The sequence below is a fragment of the Protopterus annectens genome, chromosome 2.part1 (genome assembly GCF_019279795.1).
Source record: "Protopterus annectens isolate FY-2018-M chromosome 2.part1, PAN1.0, whole genome shotgun sequence".
Classification (NCBI taxonomy): domain Eukaryota; kingdom Metazoa; phylum Chordata; order Ceratodontiformes; family Protopteridae; genus Protopterus; species Protopterus annectens.
In genome coordinates, this window is record NC_056729.1 from 608,361,964 (window position 1) to 608,380,881 (window position 18,918).

The following is an 18,918-nucleotide window of genomic DNA, read 5'->3' on the forward strand; positions in this document are numbered from 1 at the left end:
AATTCAGTTTGCATGACAAACTGATGGACCAGAAGGTGATTTTGATGCATATTGCCCTTATTATTTTAAGTGTAGGATATGGCAATGTAATAGAAAAAGAACATTTACTATTTCCTGGTGAGCCAAGGCATGTATTGAAGATAGAAATAATAATAACAAAGTCGTGCCAGTCCTTTTAAGGTCAAGAGGTCAAAACAACTGTGATATTCAATAGATTGGCAGAGCTGCGACCACTGTAGTGATAAGGAATTGCACTAGGTGATGGCAGTACAACATGCCCTGATCTTTCACAGTCATAGACAGCTTTGTCTGGCAATTAGTACAGAGCATACCTCTCAACCTCTTAGATCAAGAAATCTGCACAAAGCCATAAATAAAAGTGGGGCAAAGGCCAAAAATAGGGACAGTTTTTAAATATTGCTCTTACAAACTTAGAAAGTTGATAGAATAAGAGGTTTTACATTAACATGAATTTTCAGAAGGGAATGAAATCTGAAACTCAAATGTCTGTCATTATTTCCTAACTTCAGTCTTTAATAATGTGTTACTAATTTGCCAGAAAACCCCAATTTTATGAAAAATGGACTAGAAGTATGAGACAGATATATGGACATTCTACGAAAATGTGTACAGTTGAGAGGTATGACAGAGGCTTAAGGCTCAGAGCTGTTTTTGAGTTGCTTCCTGTAGTTATAGCTACTTCCTTATTCCTTCCACCTTTATTTGGCTACTGTACAACTCTGAGCAAATCACTTACCCACACAGTACTCCTGAGTAGGCCTTGAAAATGGGATTACCTGGTAAACAAAAAGAGTCGCAACATTTTAGTCTTAGTGGCCACTGCTGAGAAATTTGAAATAATTTGCAGTATATTTTAGTGTACTGGATGATTTGTTCTGAGATTAACACACAATGTGATGTATGGAGAATTTGTTTTGTTTTGATACAGGTCGCTTGTATGGACCATGCTCTAATGACTTATACAGCTGTTACTACATTTTCTGCATGGATGTATTCATGTATATGTAACTTGTCATGGGGAGGTATCTTTAATATGGGCACTTTCCATCCCACAGCAAGCCTTTCTGATTCTTGGACTACCTTAATGCTGAGATTTTCCACTAACAAAGGCCTCAGCATTGAGGCTGGTTTCATTGTGAGAAATGCATTCGAATGCAGCCTTGTGTGGAAGTTGCTAATATTAATTAGCCAACTGCTTTCCCCTGGAAATGCTAACAGCTCCTGTTGTGTGCTGCTGAATGATTCAGAGAATCACTCTAGCTGCATACATTTTCATAGCTGGAGAAAAAAACTGAATATGGTCAAAAAATACCCATTTACTGCTAAGGAAGCAGTTGTGGTACAATTAAAATCAGTGAAGATGTTGGGGTAGAGAGGTGTTAGTATGTGCATTTGTGAGGATGTTTGTGTGCTTGTCTATAGAGGCATAAATGAAGCTACATGAATGTGTGTATGTGACTGTGTGTCTGTCTGGGTGGTCACACTAGGGGAGGGTCAGGTAGGGAATTGAGATTCTGATATGCATGCTGATATCGTAAGAAACATGCAGATGAATGAATGTTTCCATGCAATTGGCAGTGGTAAGGACCTTTCTGCTTCCGGATGTGGATGTGTGTCTTTGTTTATATACGAGTGTAGCTTGATGCCCTTAGGCATAACAATATTGGGTAGTGTGTGATTCAATGACATGTTAATGAGTGAATAATGAGGTAATTCTCATTGTGGCCATAGCTTTCTCTGAATCACATATTCTCACCATTGTCATAATTGACCTACGTGCAGTAGGCAACCACTGCAAATGGCAAGTCTGTTGATGAATTTCAGGGAGAGACTATACATTTTTAAATGATTTTCAGTCATTTAATTATTTATTTTATTTATTTTTATTTTGCATTTGTTGACCAGGCTAGTCTAACTGGAATAAAATCCATTTTCAGTAGAGGCCCGGGGAGAAAAGCTCCAACGCAGATAATTTTATACAGTAAAAAATAATCACAAGTACAAAGAAGTATAACAGTAGTAAAATAGCTCTAAGCAGTTACAGCCATACACAGACACAATATATGACTGTAATAATTGTCTCAAATTCAAAGAATTATAACGGTAGTTAAAAAGGGTCTAAACAGATTACAGACGTACAGATTAGGTACAGTTGTCATTACAAGCATACCTAGCTCATGCTGAGGTGATATGCAATGCAATACATATAAAAACAAAATAGTTGTTTTCAATTGCAAGCAGGATAAAAAAGTATATACGGATGATAAATTATACAAATGTATCATATGATACAGTGAAATAAAGATATATAGGAAGCAGCAAGATGATGTAAGTAGGTAGAATATACTCTTGTTAGGAGCAGAGAAGACAGTTAGTCAGGGTTAGTACAAGGACAAAGCCAGTGAGTACTGAGAAATTGTTTTATTTTTAGTTTAAAGAGTCTTATGGAGGTCAGAGATAGGAGTTCAGAGGGAAGCCTGTTCCAGTGTTTGCCTACAGAGTTAGAAAACAGTGAATCTCCAGCTGAGTTGTTGGATTTGTTGATAGTAATAAGTGGCTTATTAGAGGAGCGTAGGTTCTTAAGATTGTTGTAGGGGGTAATGAGGGTAGTCAGTATAGGTGTATAGGTGGGGTAGTACAAGCTCTTATGGATAATAGTGAGTTGCTGAGATAGTATCTGGTTATGAAACTATAGCCATCCTAGTTGTTTTAGGTTGTTGCAGTGATGTGTTCTAAAAGGAGATCCTGTGGCAAATCTAGCAATGCAGTGATAGGCAGTAGCAAGTTTGTTTAGGTTGTTTTTTGAGAGATTGGTGTATATGGGTGAAGCATAGAGTAAGGTAGTGATTAAATGAGTTCTAGCTATAGCGATTTTGGTTGAAGGAGTAAGGAAGGGTTTGATTCTGTAAAGGGATCCCAGTTTATTTACTGTTTTTATAGTGATGTTAGTATGAGTGTCAAAGTTTAGATTATTAGCTGTTGGTAATTCTCATTGTGGCCATAGCTTTCTCTGAATTACATATTCTCACCATTGTCATAAGTACAAAGAAGTATAACAGTAGTAAAATAGCTCTAAGCAGTTACAGCCATACACAGACACAATATATAACTGTAATAATATGCTTTTCTACCTTTGACTTTGTGGAGAAAAGTTAGTATGATAGAAACTAAATCAGTGTGCTTGATGTCTGCTTCCTTGCTGAGAACCACTGCCTTGCTTAACTAGTATTTTAGGTGTCATTCATCTACCTTTTTATAAGTCAGCTAGAAATACTTTGAAACCGAATAAGGGGATTGAAATATCAACTGATATGTTTTCTCTTTAACAGTAAAATAAAAATATTAGTTTAATACACTTTTGTAAGTTATACATACCTGCAAACATTAACTGTCATAAAAGATTACAAACAGACTTCACTAGTAGCAAACAGACTATGGGTAGGATTGAACATCAAGGAAGCTGTTGATAACTGGGGGGGGGGAGGGTAAGAGGGGCACTTAGTGATCTAAAAAGGGCAATTTTTTACAACTGTTTACTACCACAACATAGGTTCACTTGGAGTTTATTTTAAGTTTAGCCAATTCCCTTTTGGTGCTTGAATTAACATTTTCTGATTGGTCTTACCTATCCCATTGCTGATAATTGTATATTAACCGTAATGACAATAGCTGTGATCATACCATAGATAATTTGAGGGGACCCATGCAAGGGATGCAGCATTTTGGAACTGCCTCTATCCATTAGTGGCATGAGGGGCAATCCTGGAGTACATTTTCTATTACCCATCCTTAGATCCAATTTGCACTTGAATATAGATGGATGAGCTTTGTTTTATTTTTATGGATAGTCTGTTCTGGAACAGTGGTAGCCTCTGTGATATATATCCATCTCTCCACAACATTCAGTTTAGATACCTGGACTGAGCATTTCTGATACCATTTGATTTGCTGATGTTCAGTAGGTCCATCTGTATTAGGTCAGAGGATGCCTTGTATGCCAGACATGTCACCTCTGAGCACACTGTAGGATACTGAGTATAGTAATAAATTTTTGAGGTGGTCCATGCAAGACCTATTGTTTAGGACTTGTATCCTTTTAGTAAGATATCTCTGAAAGTATTGCAATTGTTGCATGGGGCTGGACAGATACATGCCAACGTAAGCATTATACAAAATGATTGACCTAATGAGAGCTTTGTAAAGGGGGACAACAACATCTCTAGATCTAGTCAAAATCAATTTGTTTATAAGCTGTGCAATATAGAAAGGCTTTCTTATGATTCTGGGCACACGTTGGTCAAAGGTTGGGTCACTGTATACACATGTTCCCAAATGTCAAACAATTGGGTCATTTCTCAGAGGGCATGGTCATGATTCTGACATCAGGTATTATTTGGGACAAACCTTCTTACATGATGGTTAGTCATTTGGGGATTCAATAAATTCTCCTAGCTTGCAGTCATCTCAAACTTAGCCGGCCAAAGCCCTTTGGTATTTCCTTTTACTTTTGAGATGTATATGCCAAACAGAAAATGTCTTAGCACTGAACCCTGGGGGACTCTATTGGTGACTGGTTTCTTCCCCTGTTTTGATCTCCTGCATCCTGTATGCCAAGTTGGCAATGCAGCTGGTGATGTGTTTGCTCCTACATTATTCATCTTTTGTACTACACCTGAGTAGGGGATTGTGTCAAATATCTTGGCCAGGTCAAGGTAATGTGGTGTGAACTGTTTTACCTTCATCCATTGCTTTGCTAACCAGAGTAAAGCTTAAAATTTGCCCATGATTTTGAGCATTTCACACTTTCCTCTGGGCTGTTTTCAAACACATTTTTGAAGCCAAACATGTATGCATTCTTTGATTCACCATTGATTGTATTAAATTATGTTCCTTATATAATACACCACCAGTTGTTACAGTGTGTTTTAAATTTGTAGTTTTGAAGTCTTCTAGTAAGCAATGAAACAAAATGTATGAACCAAAAATTACAAAACTACCCATTTCAAAATTTCAACCATAAAAGGCCACTCAAACTTCTGTCATTACAATCCACCAATGTCAGTAAATATGCAAAATGTCTGCAGAAGTAAGTCATCTAAATAATTCCACATTAAAGGGATGTCTAACTAATGAAGAGGTTGCTGCTAGGAAACAACTTTCTATTTCATTGTTTCATCTACAAATAAAGTGGCTGTTGCCTTTGAAGAATAAACTGCCTATGTTACATTAAAAAATGATAAGCTAGTAATATTGCAATAGGGAATGGATGGCAAACTGATAACAGGTTCATAGTTACTGGGTAATTCCTCCAAAGGAGGGCATTCACAGGACTGCCTAGTCGGACTTTCCAGGTAATCAAATGTCAAACAATAAATAAATAAATAACCTTGAGTATGACAATGCTAATGAAACTGTGAACCACTGCAGTGAGGCTTATTTTTCAGTTAGACTTTTACAGTTCCAGTTGCTGTCCAGTATTTACTCCCAGTTGCATGATGATACACTCTAGGATGCCACTCTGGGTCTAAAGCTGCTGGTCCACTTCAGTCCTGACCACTTGACTGACCTCCCAATAAATAACAATAAATAATAAATAATAATAACAGCAAATAATAAACAATAATAACAATAAAATTATTTTAAGGCAAGTTATGTGTGGTACTTTGCCATACAGTGCCACACATCCCTGCATTGCCATACTATGCATGACAACTTGACATAGGCTCGTTATCCATGGGGCTAGAAAAGAAAAATGACGTGTTTGATTATTTCTTTGTTGTTTCACTGTCCATTGTGCAGACATTGGTTACTATCCTTAACTTGTGTAAGTGTCCTACACTGTGGTGATGACATGGGCACAGCAGTCATATTCCCGGTGTTATCCCCTGTCTTAATATATGAATTCTCCAACCACTTAAGTAAACATTGCCGTGCTGACTCCTTTTTTTCATTCAAGGACCTGTCATACAAAAGTGTGCCATATCATAATGACTTTGTAGTTTCTGCCATTTTCTTTCTGGCCTCTTTTTCTTTTTCTTTTTTCTCTTTGTTGTTTTGTCTGTCTTTACTTATGTTCATTTCTTCTGTAGTATCAGCCATGGAACAGGTAATTGTGTGGCACTGGCCTCTTTGCCATGCAGTAACAGAAATAAAAGAACTAGAAGTGGGATCATTAGAAAATGGTAGGAGGAAATGACGTAGGAAAAATGGGAATTGTGCTTAGAATACATGCAGAATAATGTTTTTGTGGAGAAATGATTTTTAATGGAAGGTAAGAAATGAATGAGCTATGTAATGCCCAATTAACAATGACTGCGAAAAGCTTATATGTGATGTATACTGTTTGCAAATGAAAATATATCAGTATGGTTTGTTTTTATTTATATAAATGTATGATTGAAAATGTCATGAATGATAATAAAGATGTATTTTGTAAAAAAAAAAAAAACAGAAACACTAGTATTTGGTCTTTAAGAAATGAAATTGCATTTTTGTTAGATGAATTGTAAAACATTCTATTACCCATGATGTTTTGTGTAATTTCTAGTCATTGTAATGAATGCATTATGTATTTTTTGTGCATTTATATTATTTAAAAAACTAAAACATAATCTAACATAATCTTAACAAATAACACTAAATAAAGGACACTGACAACTTTTTAAGGCGTTTAAGATGACTGCACTAGCCTGAAATGCCATCATCATGAAAATCCCCTACTTTACAAATCTCCTGGCAGGCCAAATTTAAGATTTTCTAGTATTTTCATGGAGACCTGGAAAATAACTTTGTGTGTGTGTGTGTGTGTGTGTGTGTGTGTGTGTGTGTGTGTGTGTGTGTGTGTGTGTGTGTGTGTGTGTGTGTGCATGCACATACACATTAAATATGATAAACGGGTCTATATTAGAACACCAAATGTTCAAAATTTCGAGTATTCTAATATCGACCCATTTTCAGCGAACGCTGAAAATATCAAAGAATCAGAAAACCAAATTTTTTTCCTAGGAAAAGATTTTGGTTGTCCATTTCTGTTGCTTCGGTATTTTCAGCGCTGTGGTGGAAAGTTATGGGTCGGGTTCAGGTAAATGTGCGATTGTGTGAATGTGAGGGTTAGGGTGAGTTAGGTGAGTTAGGGTTAGGGCGTGGGTGAGGTGACTGTGCAATAGTGACAGACCTTAGGCTTAGGGTTTGGGTTAAGGTAAGTGGATAGTTAGTGGTGTATGTATAGTTTAGTGTAGGGTTAGGTGTAAGAGTTTAGGTGTATGTGTGTGGATTGCTGTTTGTTTGGTGTGCTTGTGTTGTGTGTATGTGTTTTGAAACAGCAATTCTTTCCCTAGGAAAAAATTTGCTGTTCTCTATGTTTGATGTTTTAAATTTTCGATTCATAGGGTTCGATATTAGAACACTCTAAATTTTGAATGTTCAGTGTTCTAATATAGACCCTGATAAACACACCCTGACAAAATGTTTGCTATACTGCTGAAATTATACCAATAAACTTACCTGGCTCTACAGAAAAATAAAAATAAAGTAAAAACAAAAAAAATCACATCAGAACAAGAGAAGAAACCTCCAATGTGAAGTCCACTCATAAAAAAACAGAGAAACTATTATTTAAAGCCATTCTCTATATACAACATATGCAAATAATGTTAATTACTGCAACTCCTTAAATTGTATATGAAACAGTAATTTGTGTTAAAACAAAAATATTTCTATGCTGAATGTTGGCTTGTTGAGTATCGGCAATATTTTATTAGTATTTAATGGCAAAGAATGGCCTCTCATTATGTTAGATACATATTGCTTCCTTAGTACTTGTGTCTGAGCCGTATGAAATGTTCTACACTAATAGAAGCTGTATTTCACTATTATCAAAACTCATATCCACAAATTCATAGAATCGGGAGGCACAATACAAAATGCAGATGGCTCAACTCTTATGTACTTAACACTTATATTAACTGGACTAATATTAACAATACAGCATTCCTGTCATAAACTCAAAGCATGGCTCATACAATTGCAAACACTTATAACCCCATGAAATTAAAACCAATATTGTTTTTTGTAGAAACAGTCCTAAAACATTATGCATATATAAACCAGAATCACATATTAAATCCTTAAATAAAATAATATTGCAATAAAAATGGATTTGCAAACAATATTGGTTCATGTCATTACAGACCATAGCATAAAATTTGATTCACACACACACACACACATATATATATATATATATATATATATATATATATATATATATGTATGTGTGTGTGTGTGTGTGTGTGTGTGTGTGTATGTGTGATATATCAAACAAAATAAACTAAAAGCTATGCATGATATAAATCAAAGCTGTACCTTTCATAATTATCACTACTAACAATTGCTCTTACTTTTCTGCTTTCAGCCCTCCTATATACATATCCCAAATATTTAGTAACATTCAAAAATTCATAATATACAAATTGGATAAATGCTACAATAAACTAGCTAGACTGAAGCCAATGCACCACATCAGTGATGCTCACTGTACACCCCTGCAAAAACGGGAATGCCTACAACTCCATAATGTATTAACTGTCTCTGAACTAAATGTCACACATAACATAACTAACAGCCTTGATAAATGTTCCCCAAACATCTATAGAAAACCAACACCCCATGCAAATCTCTTAGATCAAAAAACAAAACTGCTGTAAAGTGAAATGTCTAACTCTATGTTGTTTACATAGCAAAATATGGAAGACAATCTCATTTTACTTATGTATAGAAAATAAGCATAGAAGACATATCTGCAGTCGTAGAAAATACTAAGGACTTCTGAGCTGCCTTCCTTCATAACTTACAAAACAGAGTTTCTTACCATGGACTTCTGAGCTGCCTTCCTTCATAAAAACAAAACGGAGCTGCCATTTTGTATTTATGAAGGAAGGTAGCTCTTGGCTCTGTTTTGTAATTATGAAGGAACTTCCTTCATAAATACAAAACAGAGCTGGCTTCCTTCATAAATACAAAACGGAGTTTCCTTCTTAACTTACAAAACGGAGTTTCTTACCATGTGTGACTGGCAGTAGGCTTAGCAGATCACAGGGACATTGAGTTTCTTACCATGGGTGACCGGCAGTAGGCTTAGCAGATCACAGGGACATAGAGTTTCTTACTGTGGGTGACTGGCAGTAGGCTTAGCAGATCAGGAATATTTTCCACGCACTCTTGTTTTAAAATGACACTTGCATGAGTCCTTCGATGCATCCTCCTTAAAGAAAAACTCCATGGTCTTGCAGCTGTAAAAAGTGGGGGGCGCCCCTCCCCCTCGCTCTGTGGTTCCAGCGCCTATGGGATTGAAAATTTGATCATGGTACTATACATTCAGGGCTACATGATCAAGGTTTGCTGTGGACCGATTTACATTGTTCCTGTGCCTTTGTCATGCCATATATTAATATTATTGCTTGTAGCATAATAATAGTTTTACCTCCTGTTTCAACCAATCCAGCTGATCAGAATCCATAATGAAGCTGTAATAACACATTGCATACAAACAATTCATTTAAGTCACATAGTGTTAAGTGATGTTAAAGGGGTCTATATCACATAAATGAAGTGTCAAAACTTCAAATGTGATAACATCAAACCCAAAACTTCAAAAGCTGAATACTCCGAAGACTGAGAACAGCGATTTTTTTCCAGGGGAAAAAATTCACTGTTCCTGTACAAAATGCGGAACACACGAACACTACAAACTATTTCTAATGTGGGGGGCTTTGCCCCCACACCCCCTAACATGGGGGGCTGTGCCCTCCACACCCTCCCTACTTAAATATACCAACTCTGAGATCACACCACTGTGGAGGAAATAGTGAAGCTGCAGAAATGGTCCACCGAATTCTTTCCCTGGGAAAGAATTTGATGTTCCGCGGCTTTGTGATTTTCAGTCTTCGACCTTCCAAGTTAGAGGTTTTGGCATTTGAACCTATCAGCATTTGAACTTTTGATATACACCCTGTTAAAGTGTAGGGTCACCTCTATTCTTGGTGTTATGAAGTTATCATTGTCTAAGGTGGTCGCTTCTCATTATCTATCCTAAGCAATATAGGCGGCTCACCTGTGGACCTCATCCTATCATCTGTAATCTGTGAAATATGCTTGACATCCATGACATGCATTCTATGTTAAAACATGTTACAAATATGATGTATTGTTATCTTATGTAAATTTGATTTAGTTTTCCTAATTTTCCATATTTATGGTTACAGCCAATAAAATTTTGTTGCAAAAATATTCACTTTCTAACAACACAGTCATTTTCTAGGGATTATATTTCACTTGCTTTTAGACTAAAACATGTGCTTATTGTCTAAAGTTCCACCTACTCCTTTCTTCCCTTGGTACAAATATTATTGGCATATGGCAAAATCACTTGGACATGCCACATTCACATGTGGTATGCAAAACGGGTTCATTAATCAATTAGGCAACTAATTAGTGTTCACTTTACATCTTGCCAGATTGTCAGAGCTTTAGATGCAAGGTATAATTGGGCAGCTTGAAAATCATACTGGGACTTGTTTTTGAAAGCAAAAGATGACCAGGTGCTGATAAAGTTCCCAGATACATAGCAGCCTTACCCCCTAGCTGCACTACTGCCCCAACAAATAAGACAAACACTTCATAAGGAATGAACACCCAAATCTGTGAGATGGCTGTTTAGATGTAAACCAAAATATCATGGTCTGCAGCTGGCCCTAAGACCATGAAGTTCCTGTAATTTAAGAATCAATAATACAATGATGTAAAACATCTGATGTCTCATTAATATTCTACCATGCTATAGAAAATGGTGTAGCCAAGTCAATAATTCCTTCCATCAGTGTGTCCTATGCGTTTCCATCAACAAGGTAATCGATACAAACTGCACCATCCTTCTGGCATCAGTATGACATGGTGCAAATTGGAATAAAGGGCTTACTACATTTTGTGCCATATTAAAAGCTCTAGGAATCCCACCCACATACATTTTACAAGTTAGTTTTGAGTATAGCCTGGTTAATGTGACATCTAGTAAGTTTTGAAATATGATACTGAACCTGCCATGGCTGAATATAATCAGTTCCAGAGAGGTAGCCAGAAGTAAATGATTCATTATTTGATCTATGTAAAATGATACTACTTAATGCAGAAGCAAATGCATAAACTGCAAGATACGTATGATAGGTAAAGCTGAGGTCATTTAATTCAAAATAGTCCATGACTGTTTCCTCTATCTTTTCCATGCCTGTGCAGAATATATTTTCATTTTTAATCTCACTGGGGATTATTGAAGGGAAACTTAAATTATGTTGCCATTTGCAAGGAAACACTTTCTCCCAGAACGGTTTTATAAAAATATCATCAACAGCTGCTGAAGGGTTCAGTCCTTGCAGAAACTCTTTAAATCCAGGCATGGTACCTGTGAAGGGAGAAAGTCCTAATGTGCTGTTCATTATGATTCTTGTTTCCTTTGAATAAAGTCCAGGAGTGATGATAAACACACATGTGAACACCAGAACTTTAACAGTAATGCCATGCGAATAAAGGGCTTCGATAAATGGTTGAGCATGAACTTCATCACTGTTTACAATTATAACATTTGCTGTCGATTTCCTGATTACTTGAATAATTTTCGAAAGTCTTTCCTTTGAATATTGAATGTGAATTTTTTCCATAAAATCAATACACATATCCTGTCTTAAAATCTCCATTTTTAAATATTGGCCACCAAACTCTCCAAGTTCATTATCGGAAGTTAATATTCCTACCCAGGTCCAGCCAAAATGCCTTATTAGTTGAGCTATTCTGCTATGAGGGAAAAGGTAATTAGTCACAGTGCGCAGAAAAGAAGGAAACAGGCTCTTCTGACTTAAGGATGAATGCATTGATCCATGACTGATCTGAAATAAAGTGAAAAAATGCACTTGTCAGTTCCACAGGTTAACTTACACTGATAAGCATCTACAGCAGTATGGCAGTGGAAGATTGGAGACAGAGTGTAAGTTATTGCTAACAAACAGCAGAATAGAATAGCCATGTTATATGTTTTAAGTGGTAGGACACTCATGAGGTAGGGCTTTAAAAGTTTTGTTAAATTTCAAGTACTACAGTTTTTACTCATTGCCTTAATTAATTTTTAATAAATGCAATGGCGTAGCTAGAGTTTGTGACACACGGTGCTGTCTTTGAGTTTGCCACCTCACCGTCCTCATAAAAGCATGGTCAAATGCCCCCCCCCCATACACAGCCCCCCTGCAGCCATTCCAGTGTCCCATTACTTGGCTTTTTCTCCCCATTTATCATAAACACTGTAATGTGCATACTGCTTTATGCTTTGCTAATACAATGATTATTTGGATTTCATTTAAAACTTTTATTTTAAATTTTATAGCACAAACACTGATAGACATCTGCTAAAAAAGCAATACAGTTTCACAATGAAAACAGACTTAATATTAAAATCTCTCTATCCTTGAAACTCAGTCATTGAAACAGCACTAAAACCTATATTCAATTCAATTTATCCAATAAATATACTTTAATAACTAGACAAATCCTTGAACTATTGAATCCATACTATGATCATCCAGACCTATCTAGAGAAAATATCGAAATTGCCAAGGTTATTTGGAAACTTCTTCTGCTAAAAAAAAAAATGACTTCCAATGTATATAAGTTATTAATCTCTATTAGATTTAATAATGTGCCAGTATTTTCTAAATTCTGGGCAGATAAGGACCCGAGTATAACTCCCACACTAATGATAGAGGCTTTCAAATCAAGTATTAAATGTATCCCTTTTAAAAAATTATTTTATACGCAACTCATGATCACCAATAATACGTATTTAACACCTCAAATCATTAATAAAATTCATCCCAACTCGTCTCCTCTGTGTCCATTTTGTAAAGATCAAGTAGCCGATATATATCACATTTTCTGGAGTTGCAAATGTGTGTACAGACTATGGTGTGCCCTTAAAGTTATTCTGGAGAAAATGGGATACGAAAAATCAACACTTTCTTGGCAATTTGCTTTATTACATATCCCTCCTGATAATATTCCTAAAGGTCAGCTCAAGGTGGTGATTTCAATTGTCTTATTTATCAAATATTATATCTCATTGCACACTAACATGGGAAGGTCTAAAGGAATTGGTAATTAGGCATATTAGGGCACAAAAGTATCTCTTTTATAAAGGTAATCACAAGTTCTGTTCTGAAAATTTTTGGAATGTATTCTTTGATTGTCTTTTAACCTGAAACACTTTTCATTTTTGTATTATATCTCTTTAATTTATTATCTGTTGTATATATTGTGAATTATATGGGCATTGTATAGTTGTATATAGTTTTTGTTGATGTTTGTACAGTGTTCTTCTGTGGTTTGTATTGTTTGTCTATAAGATAATAAAATAAAAAGATTTTTCAAAAAAAAAAAACCTATATTCAAACAAAATGCATCTGGCCAGTGGCAGATACAGTTTATCTTTGGACTGTTTTCAAATCATAGGCCCCTTGTACACATATTTAGGGCCATGCAAACATACATGTGTTCTTTGATTCACCTTCCTGATTGTATTAAATTATATTCCTTGTATAATACAGCACACTTATTAGAGCATGTTTTAAATTTGTTTTAAAATTTTTTTCTAGTAAATAATGAAACAAAATGTATGAACCAATAATGACAAAACTGCCCAGTTCAGAACATTTCCATCATAACAGTCTACTCAAACTTCTGTCATTACAATCCACCAATATCAGTAGATGTGCACAATCACTGCAGAAGTAAAAGCCATTTAAATAATTCCATATTAAATATATCTGAAACTAATGAAGAGGCTGCTGCTAGCAAACAACTTTATATTTCATTGTTTCATCTACAAATAAAGTGCCAGTTGCCCTTGAAGAATAAATTGCCTATGTTACATTAAAAAAGATAAGCTAGTCATATTGCAATAGGGAATGGATGACAAACTGACAGCAGGTTGATAGTGACTAGGTATCTCCTCCAAAGGAGGGCATTCTCAGGACTACAGCATCCATCCCCTTTAAAGTATAACATCAGCAATCCATCTACATACTGTGGGAGAAGAACCCACAGCCTTCTGCATCAGGAATAAGTATACTACCTTTTGTGCTGCTAACAATGCAAACAGACTTGCAATAAGCAGCACTAAACTTCTCTTCCTCTAACACTCTCAGCTCCTTGTAAAATCCACTTGACACTTAACTATATTTCTCAATTTTGCAGCACAAGAAATCTGGAAAAAGCCAAAATTTACTGAGAGGGGAGACACAGGCCCAAAACCAGGGGTGCATTTTAAACATTGCTTGTATAGTCTTATAAAGTTGCTAGAATAAAATCCTTTGCGTTACCATGCATTTCCCGAAAGACAGGAAGACTGAAACTTAAATGGCTATCATTATTTAGTGAATTAATTTCTCACTGATTTGCCAGAAAACCACAAATTTTAAGAGGAAAAGACCAAAAGTATGAGCCAAACATTCCAGGCATTCTGTAAAAATCTGGACAGTTGAGAGCTATGAACTCAACTCCTTACATCACTTGCATCACAAGTGGTGGCATGATTAGAGAATTCAGGCTCTTGTTTCTTGTACCTAAGGTAAAGGGTTTGAGTCTGATTAACACACACACACACACACACACACACACACACACACACACACACACACACACACACACACACCTTGAAGAAAATTCTGTCTTGGCAGCACCGTTCTTGAAAATGAAGAAGAAGAAGCAGAACAATTCCATCTTAACAACAATAACAAGAAGCAGAGCAATAAAACTGTATACTGTTCTAAAATTGCATGGGTGGAGCAGGATGTCTGTGGGACAATGTATGCACAGACATGATGCAACCAGACCAGAAGAACAGGTTGTGATGATATAGGAATGTTAAAAACAGTGAGTAAATGTGACAGTCCCAAAAGTGCTACCTGAGGCGGATTGCCCCTCCCCCCCCAGCTATGGCACTGAACAAAGTACACGGTATTGAGCTGCAAAAGTAAGCCATAAAAGACAAGAAAATAGAAAATCAACTTTTAATCAAAATTGGCAACTTTAAATATGGAATATTACCCAAACAGAAGTAAAAAGTAAATATAAAAAAAAAAAAAACTCTACTCTGAAACTAATACATGCCTAAAAAATTCTGCACATGTACCTATGTTATAATGGGTCTATTTTATAAGATTGACGTTTGAAAACATTGAACAACATATGGTCAACACCATATGGTCGATGTCTTCAAAAGTCGACCTTATAAAAAGACAAAAAAAGAAAAAGTATCCTAATGGGTTTAAGTAGGGGGCAAGCCCCCAGAATCCCCACTACCTAAATATACCAACTCTGAGACCGCACTACATTGCAGTAAATGGAAATCTCCCCTTATGGAGATTTCCGTTTACATGTTCGAGATTCTGAGGTTCGATATTCTCGTGTCGACAATGTCAGATTCGACATTGTCGGCTTTTGAGAATATGATATAGACCCGTTATAATAGCATGAAAAAGTATCATTGTGTCTCATCAGATTACATGCATGTTTAGTCTTAAAACACAATTGCTACTGTTTAAATTACAAGACATGTCATGCTGCAATGAGATATTGTGACCTGCAAACATTATACAACTGCTGCTTCAACAGATACTGTATACGAAAAGCAGAACATTATCCCTGGAATTTACTAAAAGGCTGTCATTTCTCGTGCTAATTTTCCAGAGTGGTTTTCTCAGTCAGTGCAACAGAGAGAAAATGAAATTCAGAGTTTCATGTGACCACAATGAGAAGTTCCTCATTTTTGGCTCATTACCATGCCTCTGAATCAAACACTAACACTAACAATGTCAGGCCCGACTGTATTAATGTTCTTCCAAGTGGCCCATAAATCACATTAGCAAAGGCAGTCCCTAAACTCACCCACATGTACTGTCACACACCCATACATACACACATGCACACTAAAACACACATGCTCACATCCACTCATCCACAAAAAAAAAACACCACAGTCACTCACACTCAGGGAAACAGTCACCCAATAACTTCCAAGTATAGCCCAACAGGCACATACTTATTCACACAACTTCATTCTCACCTTCAGACATGCACACACCTACATGTGTCTATATGTATGCATATACTAATAAATCCTGGCTCCCACATCTTTGCCCAATTACCTGTATTGTGAGTACTGCCATAGAAGTAAATGGGTGATTGACGTGTTTTTATAGTTTTTCCTGCTAAAGTAAAATAGTACTAGTTCTCTGAACTACTTGGCTGTACAAATCAGGAGCTGTGTACATTTCTGAGGGAGAACACATGGCTAATAAGTTTTAACCATTCCCCTTGGCTGTTGCATTAGAAAGCAACTTCACACATGAACCACTCTCTGCACCGAGGCTGTTGTGAGGGGGGAAAACCTCAGTGGTACAGCTGTTTCTGAATTGAAAAGGCTTGGAATGATGTGAAAACTTTCTAAACAAAAACTGCTAAATCATATTAAGCCTTTCTGAATCCTGTGGAGTGTCTCTTTTCTTGAGTCAACACGTTTGAATTTCTTATTTCTTGCATTAGTTGCACATGAGTTCTTTGTTGAAATAAAGTATTCCGTCTGTCTTGTTACAAAAATAATGAATCTAAACTACCATATCTACCAGCTAACAAACAAGAATTTTTATTATAACAGTTTTTTGCATGCAAATTATTTTATCTAGCAATACGTTTGAGTTTGAGTACTAGTATGTTTACCAGTAGAATAATGTGAGGTAATCTTTGTGCACTTCAAAGTTAACCATGTTTAAGATGCATCGAGTTCTGTTTTGCTAATTATATACTGAATTATTATTATTATTAAACAATGTGAACAATAGCTAGCTGTTGACAAATACATATTTTATATACATTATCTCCAAGGGGATCTATGTCAGATGATTGTGTTTTCAGAAATTCGAAATTCATACGGATGAGACCATATGATTGAGTTTCCCAAAAACAAGAACATCAAAAAAAAAAAAAAACACAAAAATCTACTTTTTTTTTTACATTTATACAAGGGGAAAGCCCTGCTTCACCCCACACTCCTTGAAAAATATATATCAACTCTGAGATTGTACTACAGTGAAGAAAAGGGTACATTTCCCAATCCTTGCTGTACCTTGAGTTCCATTCAAAAGCTTTGAGTTTTCAAAAACTGCATCATATGGTCTTGACCATATCAATTTCAAGTTTCTGAAAAGGGATCCCTCTGAGGTCATAACCATTAAAAAAGGAAGCAATCGGCACTATGAGAAACTCATTCCTCTTCCTTCTCCTATTTTGCAGTTATGTACACTGTGGAATAAGTGCTAAAACAAATACTACTATAGGGGTCAGATTCCAAAAGGACTTGAGCATGGAGTAATACACAATGGTACATGGTTATTTTATATCCAAGTCCAAAACCAAGGGTTCCTCCATTCTACATTCAACATATGCTAATGGGGACTCAGTGCCCTATGCCTGATTACAAAAGGGGAAGTGGGGTTTATCCATCAAAACGCTTCAAAGATGTACATTAACAAAGGTCAGCAATACACAACCTTGCAGCAATGGAACAGCTCATTTAATGTATTAGACTATTTTGATGTAGTAATGTCTTCATGTGTGATTTGGTACTGTAGGCAGTACCTGATGGGAAGCCAGGTTGCCTGTAGTAACAAGTTACACATATAGGTGGACGCGCTGTGTAGGATGGGCCCATATCTATGCAGCTCCACCCATGTAGCAGCTCTGCTACAGCAGGCAGGTTCCCTTGTCTGCCACACGGGTGGAGCTGTGGTACCAGATAACTTTGTACATGCTCAGTAGGTCTAACACTTGCTCAGATAAGTTTATGCTACTCTAGGAATGGGTAATAAGGGTCATTAGCATAGCATGCACTGGAATCTCATTAGCTGCTACTAGTGTAGGAAGACCCCCAGCCATTCAGTACCTAGGTGCTAGGAGGTACTGAACTAGGTGTACCATGCCTTCCCATGATGTTGTCATTTCAAAAGGCTGGGAGGGAAAATAGTATGTCTGGAGGTAGTGAAGGTAGGTGGCAGATACCCTTTCCTAAGCTACTCCAAACCTACAATATAAAAACACTGAAGCTCCCTACACATATAACATTATGGGTTCCCTAAACTTCTTTGAGAAGTCAACATCTCAAAGTAAAAAAGAATCAGCACAGCTGACTGAAAATCACATGCACAGATTTTTTTCAGTGCAAGATCATGGTACGGTTTGGATCGAGGAATTTAGCTTTTTCCCATTGTATTTTGATCTTGGAGTTGGTATATATAATTTGTAGAGGTGTGGGGTGCAGTGGGCTTGCTCCTTGGTAGATTTTATTTTTCTTCAAATCTTTGTGATTTGAAGTATTGTTTATTCAAATACCTGTGATTTAAACTGTTTCGAGTATATAACAGGAATTGGAAGTTTTATACTTCCACTGCCTGTCATGTACTCAACATCATATACAAAACAAAAAAAAAAACAAGATCCTTAGCAAAAAAAAAAAAGAAAATTCCACAAAAACAGAATTACTGTAGATGTATCAGAAAGGCCATATGATAAAATTGATTATTTTGCAAAAAAAAGAATTAAAAAAATTGAATCAGTGAAGTGGTATTCAAAAAAATTGATACAATAAAAATAGGTATTTCTGATTTGTATCAGATACTGATGTTTTTTACATTTTAATTATATACATAAATATCTGCTTTAATACAGAATTACTGTACTCTTTTCCATAGAAGTCTTTTTCATGTGGAGATCTAGAAACATACATTCAAGCATTAGATACAGACA

General features: G+C 36.1%; 1 protein-coding gene across 1 annotated transcript in view; it reads right to left on the bottom strand.

Moving 5' to 3' along the window:
• The window catches only part of LOC122794871 (extracellular calcium-sensing receptor-like), a 257,415-nt gene that overhangs the window by 128,274 nt on the left and 110,223 nt on the right, over positions 1-18,918 (bottom strand). The window contains exons 2-3 of the mRNA XM_044063470.1: positions 11,115-11,957; positions 7,525-7,530 (exon numbers count right to left, since the gene is read on the bottom strand). Coding sequence (XP_043919405.1) covers positions 7,525-7,530; positions 11,115-11,957 — 849 coding nt within the window. The remainder of the gene's footprint in view (positions 1-7,524; positions 7,531-11,114; positions 11,958-18,918) is intronic.